Below are 16,061 nucleotides of genomic sequence, written 5' to 3' on the forward strand. Positions count from 1 at the left end.
CCCAAACGATTTTTATAAATTATAAAAATCGAAATTTTCTCATAAGTTATTGAATATATATTGTTTTAAAACAATTATATAAAATCTTGTTAACTTTATGAATGGCCTCAATGTTTAAAACACAGTGTATGAAAGTAAAAAATTCAAAGGTAAATTTGAATCTTCATCGATTTTTACAAAGTAGTCTTGAATAAATTTTGAAGTAACAAGAAATTTCAAAACATTTTTAAAATTACAAGAAAAAAGGAAATCCCATTCAGAATTAATAAAGTGAAATAATTCTTGTTTGAATTCCTCTTTTCCATGTTTTGATTTTTTAAATTTTGTTTACTACACAAATCTTAATAGACGTCATCTTGTTTGATATACCAATGTTGTACGAAACAAATCTAACTTTTAACTTAAAAGGTAACTATTAAATTAACTATCATGAAATTTTCTTTAAAACCTTCCTTATCCTGTATAGCATTTGGGATAGAAATTTGTAGAAAATCCGGTCTGTAGACTTTTAGAGCATACAAAAGTTTTTTCAGTATTATTGATAAAAATTTTGCAAATTTGGTATCATTCTGAATTTTTATGCCGTTCTATCACTTGAAACATGTCGAATGCTTCATGGCAATTTAATTTTGAAATACATTGCACATCTAGTGGGTATAAAAAGAGCGCAATATCGTAGTATAAGGCTGTGAGCAATTAACTGTTATCATGCGATTATGATAGTTGACACCGTTGCATCTATATAGGGTGGTTTTAAAAGGAAAACATTTAAAATATTTATTTCTAATGAACGACACACACGATAAAATTGATATAAATCGAGACATATGATACCCCACCGGATAGAAGAAAGTTTGAAAATGTTATTCTATGCTTTTTAACATGAATTCCATCTGTTGTGGGATTAACATCGAATCAAAAGTCCATTTCTTGTCATACATGAAGTAATTGTACTCACTACCTAACAGTTTGATCTTGCAAATCTCGAAGATTAGCAGGCATAAGATATTGCAACTTCGAGCCACAGCAATTTCTAAAAAGGGAAAATTTTGTGCGCGTGTTCCCTGTCCGATGGGGAATGCAGTCAGTCAACATAAAACCATGGCAGATTTAGTATAGCATCGGTAAATAACCGGTAATAGTAATTTAAAATGAATGTGCAACTATGTGTTGACATTTTTATATGTTATATCTATGACGTCCAATGTTCGTAATATATTTATAATAATGTACTAAATAATTGAAGGGTTTGCTGCAAAAAGGATGTAGCTCCAATTAGGGGAATTCGGAGTTACATGTACTATCGTGTTGTGAAATAAAAACTTGTTCGTTTGGTGCCAGAAAGATGTAGCTCCAGTCGTTAGTTCTCGCTTTAACTGAAGCTATGGAGCTGTTTGTCTCATTAGTTTGTTGCAATATAGATGTAGCTCCTAGTGCTACCGCCGATTTTCTGCAAACTTGCATAATTGGAGCTACCTCCTTTTTGCAGCAAACGCTTCAGTTGAAAAACAAAAAGTTTGATTATTTGGAATACGCAACAACAGAAATGTGTATTTAACACTTAGATCGTACGGACACGCCTTATCATTTGTTTCAGCGTAGAGATGCATCCCCTCCCCCTTCCAGTTGTGGTCGCCACGGAAACCGACGCATATGCTGTTTTTCTTTGAATAATTTTTTTTACGATTTAGAAATTTGTGATGTCTAATTAGAGATGTATCTGTGAATGTTTTTGTTCATGTGTGTGAATAAATCCGATTTTCTGTTTAATGATAGGCTTTTATTGAGAATTCCAAAATTGATGTTGGTTTAAAAGAACCCCTAAATCCCAAATAGATTTTGAATGGCGCAGTTAGAATTAGTCGTAGACAGTACCACTGATTGCTGAATTGCAAATTATATGCTTCATGTGCTTGTGGATTTTTTATGGTTACGTTCGAAGGCAATTCGAACATTTTCATGTGATGTAAGAAGACGATCAATGCTTTCCCCTTTGCATATGCAATCATCTTCTGTGAATTTCTTAAATTTGCTTTTTTGTAAATCTATTTTTGACGAGAGGGCTGTTTGTTGAATTTGCTACGAAATAAATACATGCCACAGTGGATTCACTCTTTGCATTCTGCAGCACAAAAAGGGACTTTGAACTATTGTAATTTTATCATAAACAACACTGCCGCTTTTACCGATATTATCCGAATATATAAAATAAAAACTTTCTTCTATTCAGTGACACATTGTCTGTGTCTGTATCTGTTGCCACTCATTAGAAATCCGTTTCTTTTCTTTTCTTTTCTTTTTTTTTTTTTTGAATAACTGTATATTCTGGAAAAGAAAGAAAATTATTCAGACGGGGATGTTAGTAAATGCACAAAGAAAAGATAGTAGACATCCTCAGAATTGATCAATTAATGGTCATCTATATGTAATATTTGCATTAGCACCTGCGTGGTGTAATTTCATTGTGTGCACACAATGGATTTTCAAATGGAAAAATTATAGCTGGACACTTATGCTATGACGCCATGTCAAGAAGTTCAAATAAACTTTAATGCGGCAGTCTTTGCAATATTTTATAACCCATCTTTAGATGCCATTGTGCGAAATAAAAAGTAATGCTTTAATGCCTTCGAACAGCGTTGTTGCTCTTGTATTTCAAGATAAATGAAATACTTCGCATGTTATGCAACTAACATAATATTTGTTCTTGTGTGATTTCAAAGATTAATTTTATATCCGCGTCTTTCTATTATAATTTAAATGAAGCGATGAAGCAGACGACTGTCAAAATTCAAACAACTGCAAATACGAACGAATTCATATAACAGAAATACATTTAATTATCCGACAGAATCTCCTGTCCTAAATTGGCGAAATTCTATTTGTTAAAGAAAACTGTTATTATTCAAATGACCGGTAAAATTACTATACCGGTTATTATATTACCGACATTATTTACTATATTTTTATAGGAAAAACATCATCTCTCTAATACATGGATGCCATATTAATGAGCTTTGACTGTAGTATCAAACTTAACAACCATATGTCGACAAAATGAATGTTCTCGAAAATACAGGAATTAAGATGATATCTCTGATACGAGACGAAACCTGATGGTTATTCAAAAGATGCTTTGCCCTGTCGGATATTTAAACGAGATATAAAAATCAATCGAGCGAATTCTCGTTTTGTAGATCGTGAAATAAACTGGAACGCTTTTGTGCTGTGCTGTTATTCAATTAACGTTTTGCTATTAGCATGCGTTTTGTTAATTTCTGCAATTACTGTTTTTATGTGCCCTTCTGCTGTATTCGGCTACCGGGTTTTGTGTTTATTGAGGAATACAACGTCGTTATTTCTTATCGAAATTGCTGTATTTGTCACAGAACACCTACTGAATGAATTTTCTGTTACAATAGTCATTAATGTTGTATTATTTTTAATGACTTTATACTAATTCTTTTTTATTGTATACATAAAACTTTCTTATACAATCAAGTTCCGTTACGTTGTAATGCCATTAAAAGAGTAACTGCCCAAATCATGTATCTTTTTATTGCACATTGTCTTTCATGGTAACATACCTACACTCTATTTTTCTTGCAGTAACAGAGTACAGATAAGAAACTAATTTTTTTTCTCTTTAGCTTTCAACGATGGAAGAAAATAACACGATCAAATATTTTATGAAACAATGAAAACAATGCGAGTTTCATTACAGCAATAAAGTACGCTGTAAAAGATTTTTGAAACTCTTTAAAATTGTGCAAAAACTTATATGGCAATTAAATGGGTGCTATTGAAAAAGTCTTTTAAGTTTTATGATTTTATGAAATAAGTTTTGTTTAATATTTTTGGACGTTATCACAAAATATGCTAAAGTATTGTTTAATTTTTAATTCTAATTCTAATTAAAATTTCAAAATGGCACACCGAGTTGTGTGTTTTCGTTCTCTGAAGTTTCAACTGCAGGAAATTTTGTTCTGAGTTTACAGGTCGTCTTGGTAGAGTGTAACACACATTGATATTCTTCTTTACTTTTAGTAACTATAGTATTATACACAATAAGTACTAATAAGTAACTATAAGTACTAATACTATAAGTGTAATACTCATAAGTAAAGCGAAAAAATTCCCGGCTTTTACATAACAGCCCATATCATCAAAATGGTGAACACTAATCTAGGATTTGTTTGGATTTTTCTGGCGCAAGAGCCATGTTTTTGATTAAACTGCGTCAAATCAGGGTATAAAATTATATCAATATACAATATCAATCCATCATGCACAATATCAATCATACCGTTGTACAGTAACAATCAATCACGCACAATATCAATCAATCATACCGTTGTACAGTAACAATCCATCACGCACAATATCAATCAATCATACCATTGTATAGTAACAATCCATCACGCACAATATCAATCAATCATACCATTGTACAGTAACAATCCATCACGCACAATATCAATCAATCATACCATTGTACAGTAACAATCCATCACACACAATATCAATCAATCATACCATTGTGCAGTAACAATCAATTATGCACAATACCAATCAATCAATCATACCGTTGTACAGTAACAATCAATCAGTCAATCATACTGTTGTACAGTAACAATCATGCACAATATCAATCAATCAATCATACCGATGTATAATATCAATCGATCATATCAATGAACTCTAATCTAATACATGAAACATTTTCTGAATGTGTGTGTGTTTTTTTTTAAATGTCCAATGTTTAGGCACCTTTATTTTCTCTTCCATTTTCTAAAGAAAACTAACATTCTCTTTCTTTTTTTTTTCTTTGCAGACCGTGCCAATTGTGCGAGAGATTACGTGAAGAAAACCGACGTCAGCCAGTGGGACGGCATCATCGTTGTCTCTGGCGATGGGCTTCTTTTCGAAGTTAGTTTCTCGGCGCTTTACACGTATTGTCACACATCCTCGACAAATCCGCTGTCACGTGCGTCGTCGTAAAATTCGTGAATGATTGCCCGTTCCTTGACAGCGAGCCTTGGCGAAATGTCCCTTTGTTACTCATTTCCATTTATTTTGTTTCATTTTTTAATTTGCGATGGGAGAGATGAGACGCGTTTTATGTGACTCGGGGGAGGTTTTATGGACCCAGAGTCGTATTGTCTCGCTCGATGATGCTTCAGTCGCGTTATTTATTGCCACGTTTTTCTGGCTATGTGCGTGTCGTTTCTTGTGCAAAATTTCACGCAATGGGATAAAGAGGGGAGAGCGAGCAAATGTTTCATCTTCTCATTGTTTTATACCTTAACCTGAACATAGTTATGCTGAATCTTAAGGGAGTTTTTTTTTTTGTTTGTTTGTTTTTGATGTTGGTTAAGTATGTCAAGTTTGTGGCCTTCTGTGGATATATAAATTTTGGTTTGAGTGATGTAGCAAAAAAAAAAAAAAAAGTAACAAAAGCCATCTTTTGATTCATTCGATAAAACATTTGATCCATTTATAGGATTCGATAATACGTCCGTCGCATGATACGTTTAGTCCATTTATTGGATCTAACCCTTTCGATGATGCGTTAGTTTCATTAATAGGATTCGATACAACGTCCATGCGATACGTTTGATCCATTTATAGGATTCGATGGTGGTCCATTCGATGAGATCTTTAATCCGTTTATAGGAATCGATGGTACGTCCATTCGATGGGACCTTTGATAGATTTATAGGATTCGATGGGACCTTTGATAGATTTATAGGATTCGATGGGACCTTTGATAGATTTATAGGATTCGACGAGACCTTTGATAGATTTATAGGATTCGATGGGACCTTTGATAGATTTATAGGATTCGATGGGACCTTTGATAGATTTATAGGATTCGATGGGACCTTTGATAGATTTATAGGATTCGACGAGACCTTTGATAGATTTATAGGATTCGACGAGATCTTTGATCCGTTTATAGGAATCGATGGTGCGTCCATTCGATGGGACCTTTGGTCCGTTTATAGGAATCGATGGTGCGTCCATTCGATGGGACCTTTGGTCCGTTTATAGGAATCGATGGTGCGTCCATTCGATGGGACCTTTGGTCCGTTTATAGGAATCGATGGTGCGTCCATTCGATGGGACCTTTGGTCCGTTTATAGGAATCGATGGTGCGTCCATTCGATGGGACCTTTGGTCCGTTTATAGGAATCGATGGTGCGTCCATTCGATGGGACCTTTGGTCCGTTTATAGGAATCGATAGTACATCCTTTGGAATTGTCTCTTGAATTGCGTAATAAAGAATTTTATTACTGTTTTCATTGTGATAGAATCTCTCTAGATGCTTTATTACCATTTTCGCAAATTATGGTATTGTATTTGAAACTAAATTCGTTCAAATATCTGTATTAAAAATTTTTGACAAAATGAATGAACCAGTTTCCAAATGGCAGTCATTGCTGTAATTTCGTCAATTTTTATTTCATATGAAAGTTACTGATTCCCACAATGCATATATTTCACTAATATCTCTTGCATTTCCCCAGCCACTGCCTTCTAAACCTTTCTATCGCAAACACAACTTTACTATACATTTCCCGATAAGAAAAGCTTTTTGACAGAGTCTTACAACCATAACCAATGTGCTGATTCCATCGATTTCCATCCATGTTTTTATTTTTAAAAAAATGCATATTTTTGCTTTTTACCCTCATTGTCTTTCTTCTTGGGTATTTCGCACCCGTTCACATGTAGATTCATTCGACTTCCTTGATAAAAATCAAGAATACTAGCTGATTTGTCTTAAAATTTGGCGATTTATTGAAATAGCTCGAATTTAAAACTCTCTCTTTAGCCAGCCAAAGATGGCTTTTGCGCCATAAAACACAAACTCAAACTTTCTCTTTAGAAGATTGTGGTTGGATATTTTTATTCAATAAGATTATAGATAATAGTATAAAAATATATGAAGAAGTTAAAAGTATTTCTCTTTAAGCAAGTATTTTCATACATATTATAGCAATTTTTGCATCTTTTTAATTTTTTACTTTTATTACGTCGTGTATACAAAGAGGAAATATCGCAATTGTCCAAAATATTTGAACCTCTGGATTTTTGCTTTAAAAATCCTCGAATCCAGAAAACAGCATTTTGTAAATTATATCTATCTATAAACATTATGGTTCAAAAATGGGAGGAACTAGATGAAGGAAATTCGGTATGTCAATTTTTGGACGCAATCCTTCTGTATTTCTGTTCCTGTGAAAGTGAATATGTTAATACAAATACTCCATGAATTAGATGAATGAAATTTGGCGAATGATTTTATTACTAAAAGTGACGATGATTACCAAATTTTGAACCAAGTTAGTTGACTGCTTGTCTGTACGTGTGCATGCCATTGCAATAACGTGAAAATGCAACTGCATAGATCAATAAGATTTTGCATGTGTATTATGTTGTTGTTTCTTAGGGCACTTGCCACGTACAAGCCCGCTGTTTGAAGACAGCCGATTTAAGTCTAAGGGGGAGCTCCTCTTGTTTTTATCGTAGAGCCAACTAGGGCCAAGAGTACGACCTGACTACACACACGTCACAACCCTTTTTACGGGGCCGACTTCATTCATGCATTTCATTCACTCATCCACAGATCGTAATTTAGACCTGAATCAGAGAACGATCGCACCTGGTCCAGTACCCCCAGTGAGGACGTTGTGACCACGACAGATTTATACACGCGCCAGCCACCACACTCGCGTGAGTCTTAGGCCGGCAGGGTTCGAACTCGCAACCTAAGGGACGCGAATCCAACGCTCTACCAGCCAGGCTATCCCGCTCTCCTATGTGTATTATTGTTACCAAAATTGTAGATCACTGATTGAAATGCAGCCTAACTATAAAATAGCTGAAATACATACTCGCTGTCTTCTCACACTCACTGTTGCCTTTCAAAGCCTTGTGAAGATTTTTGGACATTAATCCAGTTGCCTTTCAAAGCCTTGTGAAGATTTTTGGACATTAATCCCTGGCATGCGGTTATTAGTATCCGAAAATCGAATTAGTGTTTTAGACTAATTAGTTAGTTTAGACTAATAGTTTTCTCCTACCGACTGGAACAAAAAAAAAAAAAAAAAATGCCACAGAATGACACTTGTAGTCTCAAATTCTCATACCAAAATTTATATATTGAATTCATTGCGACTTTGAGTTATCACTTTTATATGTTTTTGAAAATACAGACCGACAGACGGTCCATCCCTTGTTGGATTTGGCTCAGAATTTGAAAAGTGTCTAAACTATAGATGTTAATTCTGTGTATCGAATTTTATCTAATTCTCTCTTTTGTATTCATTGTATTAAATTATATTCAAACAGTCGGACAGACAGACTTTCTTTGAGTGAATTTTGCTCAAATTTGATAGAAATGAAGTTTGGTATAAAGACTGTATACCACATTTCATCCGTATAGATCAACGCTTTTTTGAATTATCTTTGTTACAGAAGACAGGCAGACCTACATTTTCTATTGATGTGTTTTTCGAACTCGATGAGGTCTAAAAAGTGGAGATTCGTAAATATCTCGGGTTAAAAAATTTTTGACGATCACTCTACTTTCTTTATACTACGTATACGAGAACGTCAAAAGAATCGGATAACCATAATTCTTTCGAGAATTTTATAAACATCCAATATTTTAATTTCTCTATCGATCCGATTTTAATTTAACTGTATGTGGAGTGCTACATCTCTCAGCTAAATAGACTTAAATTCGAATATTTATTCTCTACTCGGCAAACTCCAAAGTTAAATGTTCTAAAATCTGCTATGATAGTTCTCTACGCAATGTTGCACAACATCAGACGTCATCGTTACTGGATACAATGAGTTCATTTCGGTCGGTGCACTTTGCCCTTTCCTTATTTTGCCATATGAAAACGAAAACTTTAAAACTTTCTTCTTAATGAAGGGGTTGAGGAGCGAAATGACTGTTGGTGATGAGAGAGTGTCAGAACCGAAAGGGATTACATTTTAGGAAATTGCGTAATTGTTTCCTTGGTTGAAAAGGAGATGGGGGGAGGGATGGACTACTAAGAAGAATAGAAGTCAAAGATGATGGATAGATGACGCTCGGAAGATTGAAAGCGGTTGAAAATAGAAGAGTCTGGACAGTTTGGACCAATTTGAAGCTGAAGGAATACAGCAAAATTGCATAATAATAATTATCCAAAAACTTGATTTAAGAATAATGGAATCTGAAAGCGAGTATAATCAGAAACGATGACTGTGTTTACTTTCTTGTATATGAAGTACAGAAAAAGTATTGTAATCGTTTAAAAATTGGAACTATAAATTTTGATGAATCTACGTTTTTAGACCTCCTGGTGTTCGAAAACACATTTTTCAACAATGTCTGTCTGTGACAAAGATAACTAAAAAAAAAGCTTTGAGCTAGAGTGATGAAATTTAGTATACAATCTTTTTACCAAATTTGCAGACTTGTTTCAAAATTGGATTAGAATCCAATCGGAGGAAGTTTGTCTGTTCGGCTGTTCAAGTATCAGTTATTTATTAACTACAAAATGAAGTGACCTAGATGGAATAAAATTCGGAACTCAGATTTAACATCTGTATTATAGACACTTCAAAAACGCTATGATTTAAAGATATCGTATTTACTGTGCGATTTTCTGAAGCAACTCTAGTGTTGTGTCGCATTTATTTTCAATCGATTAGGAGAAATGCGTCTGAAACACGAATTCGATTTTTGAATACTATTAACTATATCTCGTGGATGTATCGCCAAAAATTTCGATAGATTTATAAAAATGATAGATTTACTGTTAAGTTTAATATTTCTTAAATATTTTATGCCCATACTGTCTAGAATAAAACCTTCATTAGAGAGTATATGAGAAAAATTTCGGGTGGCCATTCCTGACAGTTAAATATTTATCTTAACTTTTTAATTTATGTTTCTAGCAGCTTAATTAAGCGATCTAAAATGAGTGAAAAGTCTGTTCATCTTTCCATGTTCATGTTAACAATATAAATAATAAACATAAATTATGATGGAATTATATATATAGATTTACTATTAAAATTGTCGGTCAGTTTAAAATTTTTAGACAAGTCCTTCAAAGAATTGAAGGACCGCGGTGACTTAGTGATAAGGTAGCGGCTCCGGTGCTGGTGGGCTCTAGATTCGCAACCCTTCTCCACTAAATACCCGCCGTGTCTACGGGCTTCGTGCACGTTAAATCTAACGTCGTGGGTTAAACGTCTTCCAGCTGGTGTGGTGCGGAAGTTTGAAGAGGGAGTGAGGGGTCGAGGTCCTAGCTCAGGTATCATCCCCGCAATCTGATCAGAGTTATAAATTACGAAGTCTGTCCAAATATAGCCCCCCCGTCCAGCCCCCTTTCTAAACATGACGTTAATATATAACTAAACTAAACCATCTGAATTGACCGTTTATCGTTCTTTGTATATTAGCGAATGCGTGAATGTGATAGTTAAAAAATGCAATTGCCTAGATTTTTTTTTTTTCTTTCACTCTACAGAGAAACACGAATTGTCATTTTATGTAAATTGTACGAGAAAGTAGTGGGGTCTTCCGTTAATAGTTTAAATTATAATAATAATTATTTTTATTAGTCTTTCTGAATAATTCAAATTAACCTTTGATCAATGCTCAAATGTCAGTGTTCAAATTAAATGTGGCGATTGCAATTCTTTAGCCATTGCTAGCATTTTATCTGCTGCCTCCAACTGCTAAGCGTTCTTTTCTAGTCTCATTTTGTGAATAATTTTTTCTTGCGTCTTGAATAATCATATAAGTTTGCATAAGTTTTTGTTTCTAATCTTCTCTCGCCCCCCCCCTCCTCGAAATAAAAACAGAGTCTGAAATTATGTCAATGAATGCGATATCTCAAAAATGGGAAAGGCTAAATGAATGAAATTTAGTAGTTGATTTAGTATAAAATTTAGAATGAATTTTAATCTTCACGTCAAAATTAGAAATCAGTGTACAATTTTGGATAAAATCTGTGGAGAGTACGCCCGTTCGTGTTTATGTGAAAGCGATAATTTAAAACGTGTGTAAATGGAATTTAATGTAAATCGTCTCGTAGTGAAATTTCAGTTTAACTCTTAATTCCATGGAAGAATATTTCTGTTATGTGGGTCTGTATATTAAATTCGACTTTGAGGTTTAAGTGTCTTTCTCGTATTTGACCACGGCTCAAAATTATGATATCCGCTTCAAAATAGTCCACGTGTTGCTTTAAAACAGGACGCAAATATAGCTGCTAAGCTGAATATGGATTGATATAAAAATGTAATATATGAATTAATTGTATGATTGTAATTGATAATTGTATGAATTATAATTGTATATTAAATTTTGATTTATTGTCTGTCAGTCCGCATATGAAGACAGGATAGCTCTAACGTGTGATAAACAAAATAGGTTAGGTTTATTATTTTTACTCCCAAATTGTGAACTTGTATCACATTTTGAGTTCAATCATGAAAGAGAAGTCCATAATACATCTTAAATTCGCTTCATTATCGAACGAAGTTGAACACAAAATGTGTCGAATGATTAAATAGATAAAACTGTTCAGAAGAGAAATTCTTGCTGTTTTACGAAACCATGAACTTTCACGAAAACTCCTTATTCTCTAGAAATCATTCTGAGCATTTTCTTAATATTTCTTGATACAAATATGCTCTTATTGTGGGTATTATGCGTTTCAGAATTTTTTTTTATCAGTAAATGACTATAAATTTTTATTTCCAAGAAAACGTGGTTTCATACGATACCTTTATTTGGTTTCTGACGAGACGTATCTAGGGCAGTTAGATTACGCATAAAGAAACATAATCCTTTAACTATATCGCATTGCAGTACTTGCGAATTCTTTTTATTCATTCCGATTTTGATTTAGTTGATTTTGAATGTACGATGGGTTTTTTTAATCTTTACAATAATCTTCGGTCATTCATAGCATTATTTTGATTGATGCAGATCCTTATTTTGATATTTCTGCTTCTCCTTTATAGCATCCGCACCGCTTTTGTGATTTGACGATAAGTCAACTTTTTCAGTTCGCCCATAGTGATGAAAAAAGCAACAGTATGGAAAATACTATAAATATCCATTCGATTATTTCTTTTTCTTTTGAATAATGTATATTCAAATGAAATAATATTTCTTCCCTGAGCAGTTAAATCCGTTGAAAGGAAGATAGCTTTACAGATCGCTCTAATGGATACATATCGGTGATCTCCTAAACTTGGCGACAAAATATTGGCGTCAAAAACGAAAGTTCCTAATATACTGAAAGCTTGATGATATATCAGTGAGGAGCAAAGATACGATATCTTTCTAAAAGCCTCTTTGACTGTCACGGAAACTAAGAAACGTTGAGATTGATCAAAATCTCGAGTTCGAATTTTTTGACGACTAAAATACTTTGCCTGTTTCATATATGAGAAGAAAAAAGCGCACTGACATCGATAAGGAAAATTTGATAAGTGATCTTGTTAGTAAAGTTGTATTTGTGTGTGAAATTTCGGTTGTAATCGGTCGACAATAAGGCATCCAAAATGTAGACTTGTTAATTTTTTTACTACTCTACAAAACACAAACGCTCAATTTCGGAATTCTGGAAATAAAATTCTGCGCACTTTTGGCCCTCACCGCATTATAAAAGATCTACGATTTTATGCCGGCGAGGAGGGGAGATAATTTGAAAAATAAGCTTGGAATGTTTCGGGGAAACCACTCAAGTTGTTTTTTAATTACTTATTTCCGTAATATGCTAAAATCATTTACAGTAGTACATCAAAGTTTTTATTTAAAAAATAAGCTGAGAGAATGACAGCTGTCTGTTCCTTAATTTTAAATCCCAAGTGTAAAGACTTGGAAAAACTGCAAACACTTTAATTGAATATTTCTTCATTATTTGTAGTAATAGTAAGGGTGAAGGTTTGTGTGTCTGTTGGCGCTCTACAGGCCAGACCGTTTGACCTTCAACTATCAAATTTTGTTCACATGTACTTTGGAAGTTAAAAAAGTGCATCTTGGAGCAATTTTTTTTGAAATTTTAATTTGTATTTAACTAATAAAAAAAAATTAGGCTGAGCTGAATTCTGGCATTTTTTTCGCTATAATTTCCAAAAATATAGGTTCACTTAAATAAATCTTACATTGTCTTAAAATTTAAAAAAAAAAAAGTTTTTTTAATGATCACGATTATGGAAATGGAAATTCATGGAAATTTTTCGTGAATTTTGAAATTTTTTAAGGAATTTTATTGTTTAATTTCCAACAGTTAATTATATTATTGCTGCAATCAAATATTTAATCTTATTATTTTCTTTTATCGCTGAAAACTAAAGAAGGGTTCTGTTTAATAGCTTTAATTTTTAAGGTGAGTAAACTGAATAAATAAATAAAAGTTAAGTTACAATATTGGGAGAATTGGAAGAAAGATGAACATAGCGTTTACATTTTTTATTGTAGTATGATGTCATGGGATTAGTCTTGAGTAGAAAGGTTAAAAGGTGCGCAGAATAAATAAAACTTAAGTAAGGCAATTAAAATAACATGGCGTTAATGTTGAACAATTCGGACGAATCGTGGACATGAAGTTATATCCAAACGAAATCAAATGCAACAAATATTCCGGACAAACGTATATTACGTCGCCGCTATTTTTATAGGCAATATAAGCAATAAAAAAGAGTCGCCGTCATAAAGTTACAATACAGCCAGATTTAGAAGATAGAGAACCGCACATTTTCGTTTTTATTAGTCCTATGAATTCATAGGAACGTCTTCTATTAGAAAAATTCGAGTATATAACGAAGGGAGCGTATGTAAGATAATTGAAGTGACACAACTTTAATGTCTGGTAATTTCACAATATGATGGATATGAAGTTACATCTTAACGATTTAATTGAAATATAAACAATATTTCCAGCGATTCGGCAGGTCACCAAAAACGTCTAATTCATAGTAAAAAATAAAAGTAATTACGAAAATAACTGAATTACTATTCAGTTAGAAGTAGGAAATGTCATAGACACACATCCGGTCATTCATTGTTAAATACTGAACGGCACATGTTAATTAATTCACTTCTAAAATTGGCATTGTATTGACTTGGGAATGCTGTAGCTTTTATCTTGATATTTTCATAACATTACAATGTATCGTGTAGCCATTTTGCTACGCATTTTTATTTTCATTTATAAGCTCATACAAGTGTTGCTGTTCTAAAGGACAACGATGAGTGCTTGGAAATTCTTTTTTAAATGCGTTTTAATAAATATTTCCAGAAAATACCGTTGTATGGCAAAAGCGAAACGAGAATTAAACTAGCAGTTTAGAGATATACCAAGATGGCTGTTATATGAATAATTCTACCATTTAAAAATACTATAGAAATATTTTATTTCCATTGTAAAAAATATATTGGTAAAAAGACTCTTATTTTAATTGCGCAATTGTTATAATGTGATTTATGTCACTGGGATATTGTTTAATTCATAATGTAGCCAATTGGCATATTTTAATTGTTTTGTTAAAATTTTACCAGAACAAGTAATATGTAAAAAAAAAAAAAAAAGTAAGTCAATTCCTACTTAGATCAACTACAAAAAAAAAACTATTTTAGTTACTTTTTATTAAATAATTACAATTAATATAAATATGTATATACATATGACAGAATTACAATATTAAGTGGCAAAATAGAGCTTGGCGGCAAACTTGGCGACCATTTGGTGACATGGTGACAGATTCGGCGACCAAAGAGAAATTACTGGACAAGTTTAATTAATTAATTAATATTTGAAAAAAAAGCTGTATTAACATCAAATGTCATCTACTACAAGTTTAAAAGAATGTATTTGAACTTGAGTGGATGAATAAAAAGTATTTTATTAACGATTGAATATTTGAACAAGATATATAAATATAGAGAGAGAGTGTGTGAGCTAATAGTAGGAATTGAAAAACAAGCTAATTTTTAAAAAATGATTTTTTCTAAATTATGTGCAGCTGTTCAAAACTCATGGTTTTTTTTTTTTTTGTTTTTTTTTTTCGTAAAAAAAAAGTTCTTATCTTCTTCTTAAAGTTTACCTTAGAGTTAAGTTGATTTCAATATTTTTGAAAATTTGTTTTAAATGATGTTAACGTGGCACAAATCCTAATAAGATTTTATTGCTTTTGCTGTTTTTTTTTTTTTTTTTTTAATTTTATTTTCTTGACTTTGGTGGTCTTACGTCATTCTGTCTTTTAAAATTCAGTTAATAAAGCTTAACCTTCACGATGCATTTGGTGCATCACAGATAGTATGCTTGTTGCTTTGAACCTGTATAAACCAACTGACTTTTTAGTCAAATAACGGTCTTTATTTTAAAAAACTTCCGAAGAATAATAAATAATCACCTAATTATTATTCTCTCGATATTAACCTGTTCAATATTCTTCAAAGTATTATCTAGAAAGACGTGGATTTAATCTGTTTCTCATTAAAAGTCGAGATAAAATCATTACCACTGTTAAGTATAAAATTAACAGTCCCATTATGTTATATATTGAAACATTATTCAAACAAATTTCATTATCTTCTGAATGAAATTTTTCTTCGATAGAAAGTAAATACTCAGATTTAAATATTATGTACAATTTTCAAGTTAATGAATTTTTTTTTTCTGAATACTAGGGGGAAATTGAAATTGTCTTTGGGCTAAACTTATATATCGTATAAATGATATGAAGCAAAAATTCTTTGTTCTTGATGTCCTAAAATCTATATATATCTGTAACGCTTCCGTAGATTTACGGCCGTTATTTTAATGCTTACGATGCTTAAATGTCACTTTTATTCACAGATGTTTTCATTATTTTTGATAACCACCTGTAAAATTTAAAATATTCTTTTATCGAAGTTGTTAAAAGTTATTTCTTCTTTACAGTTTACATTTCTACTATATCTTTTTGCTTAAAAAGTGTTACAAGGTAATGTTGTTTTAAGGGTATATAATAGAAAAAGCACTTTCCT

The 16,061-nt window shown here is 32.4% G+C and overlaps 1 protein-coding gene across 1 annotated transcript in view; it reads left to right on the forward strand.

The window, feature by feature from the left end:
* Positions 1-16,061, forward strand: part of LOC129989128 (sphingosine kinase 1-like) — a 90,314-nt gene that overhangs the window by 51,284 nt on the left and 22,969 nt on the right. Inside the window, exon 3 of the mRNA XM_056097458.1 lies at positions 4,835-4,929. Within this exon, the coding sequence (XP_055953433.1) occupies positions 4,835-4,929 (95 nt within the window). The remainder of the gene's footprint in view (positions 1-4,834; positions 4,930-16,061) is intronic.

This window comes from Argiope bruennichi, chromosome 10 (genome assembly GCF_947563725.1).
Source record: "Argiope bruennichi chromosome 10, qqArgBrue1.1, whole genome shotgun sequence".
Taxonomy (NCBI): domain Eukaryota; kingdom Metazoa; phylum Arthropoda; class Arachnida; order Araneae; family Araneidae; genus Argiope; species Argiope bruennichi.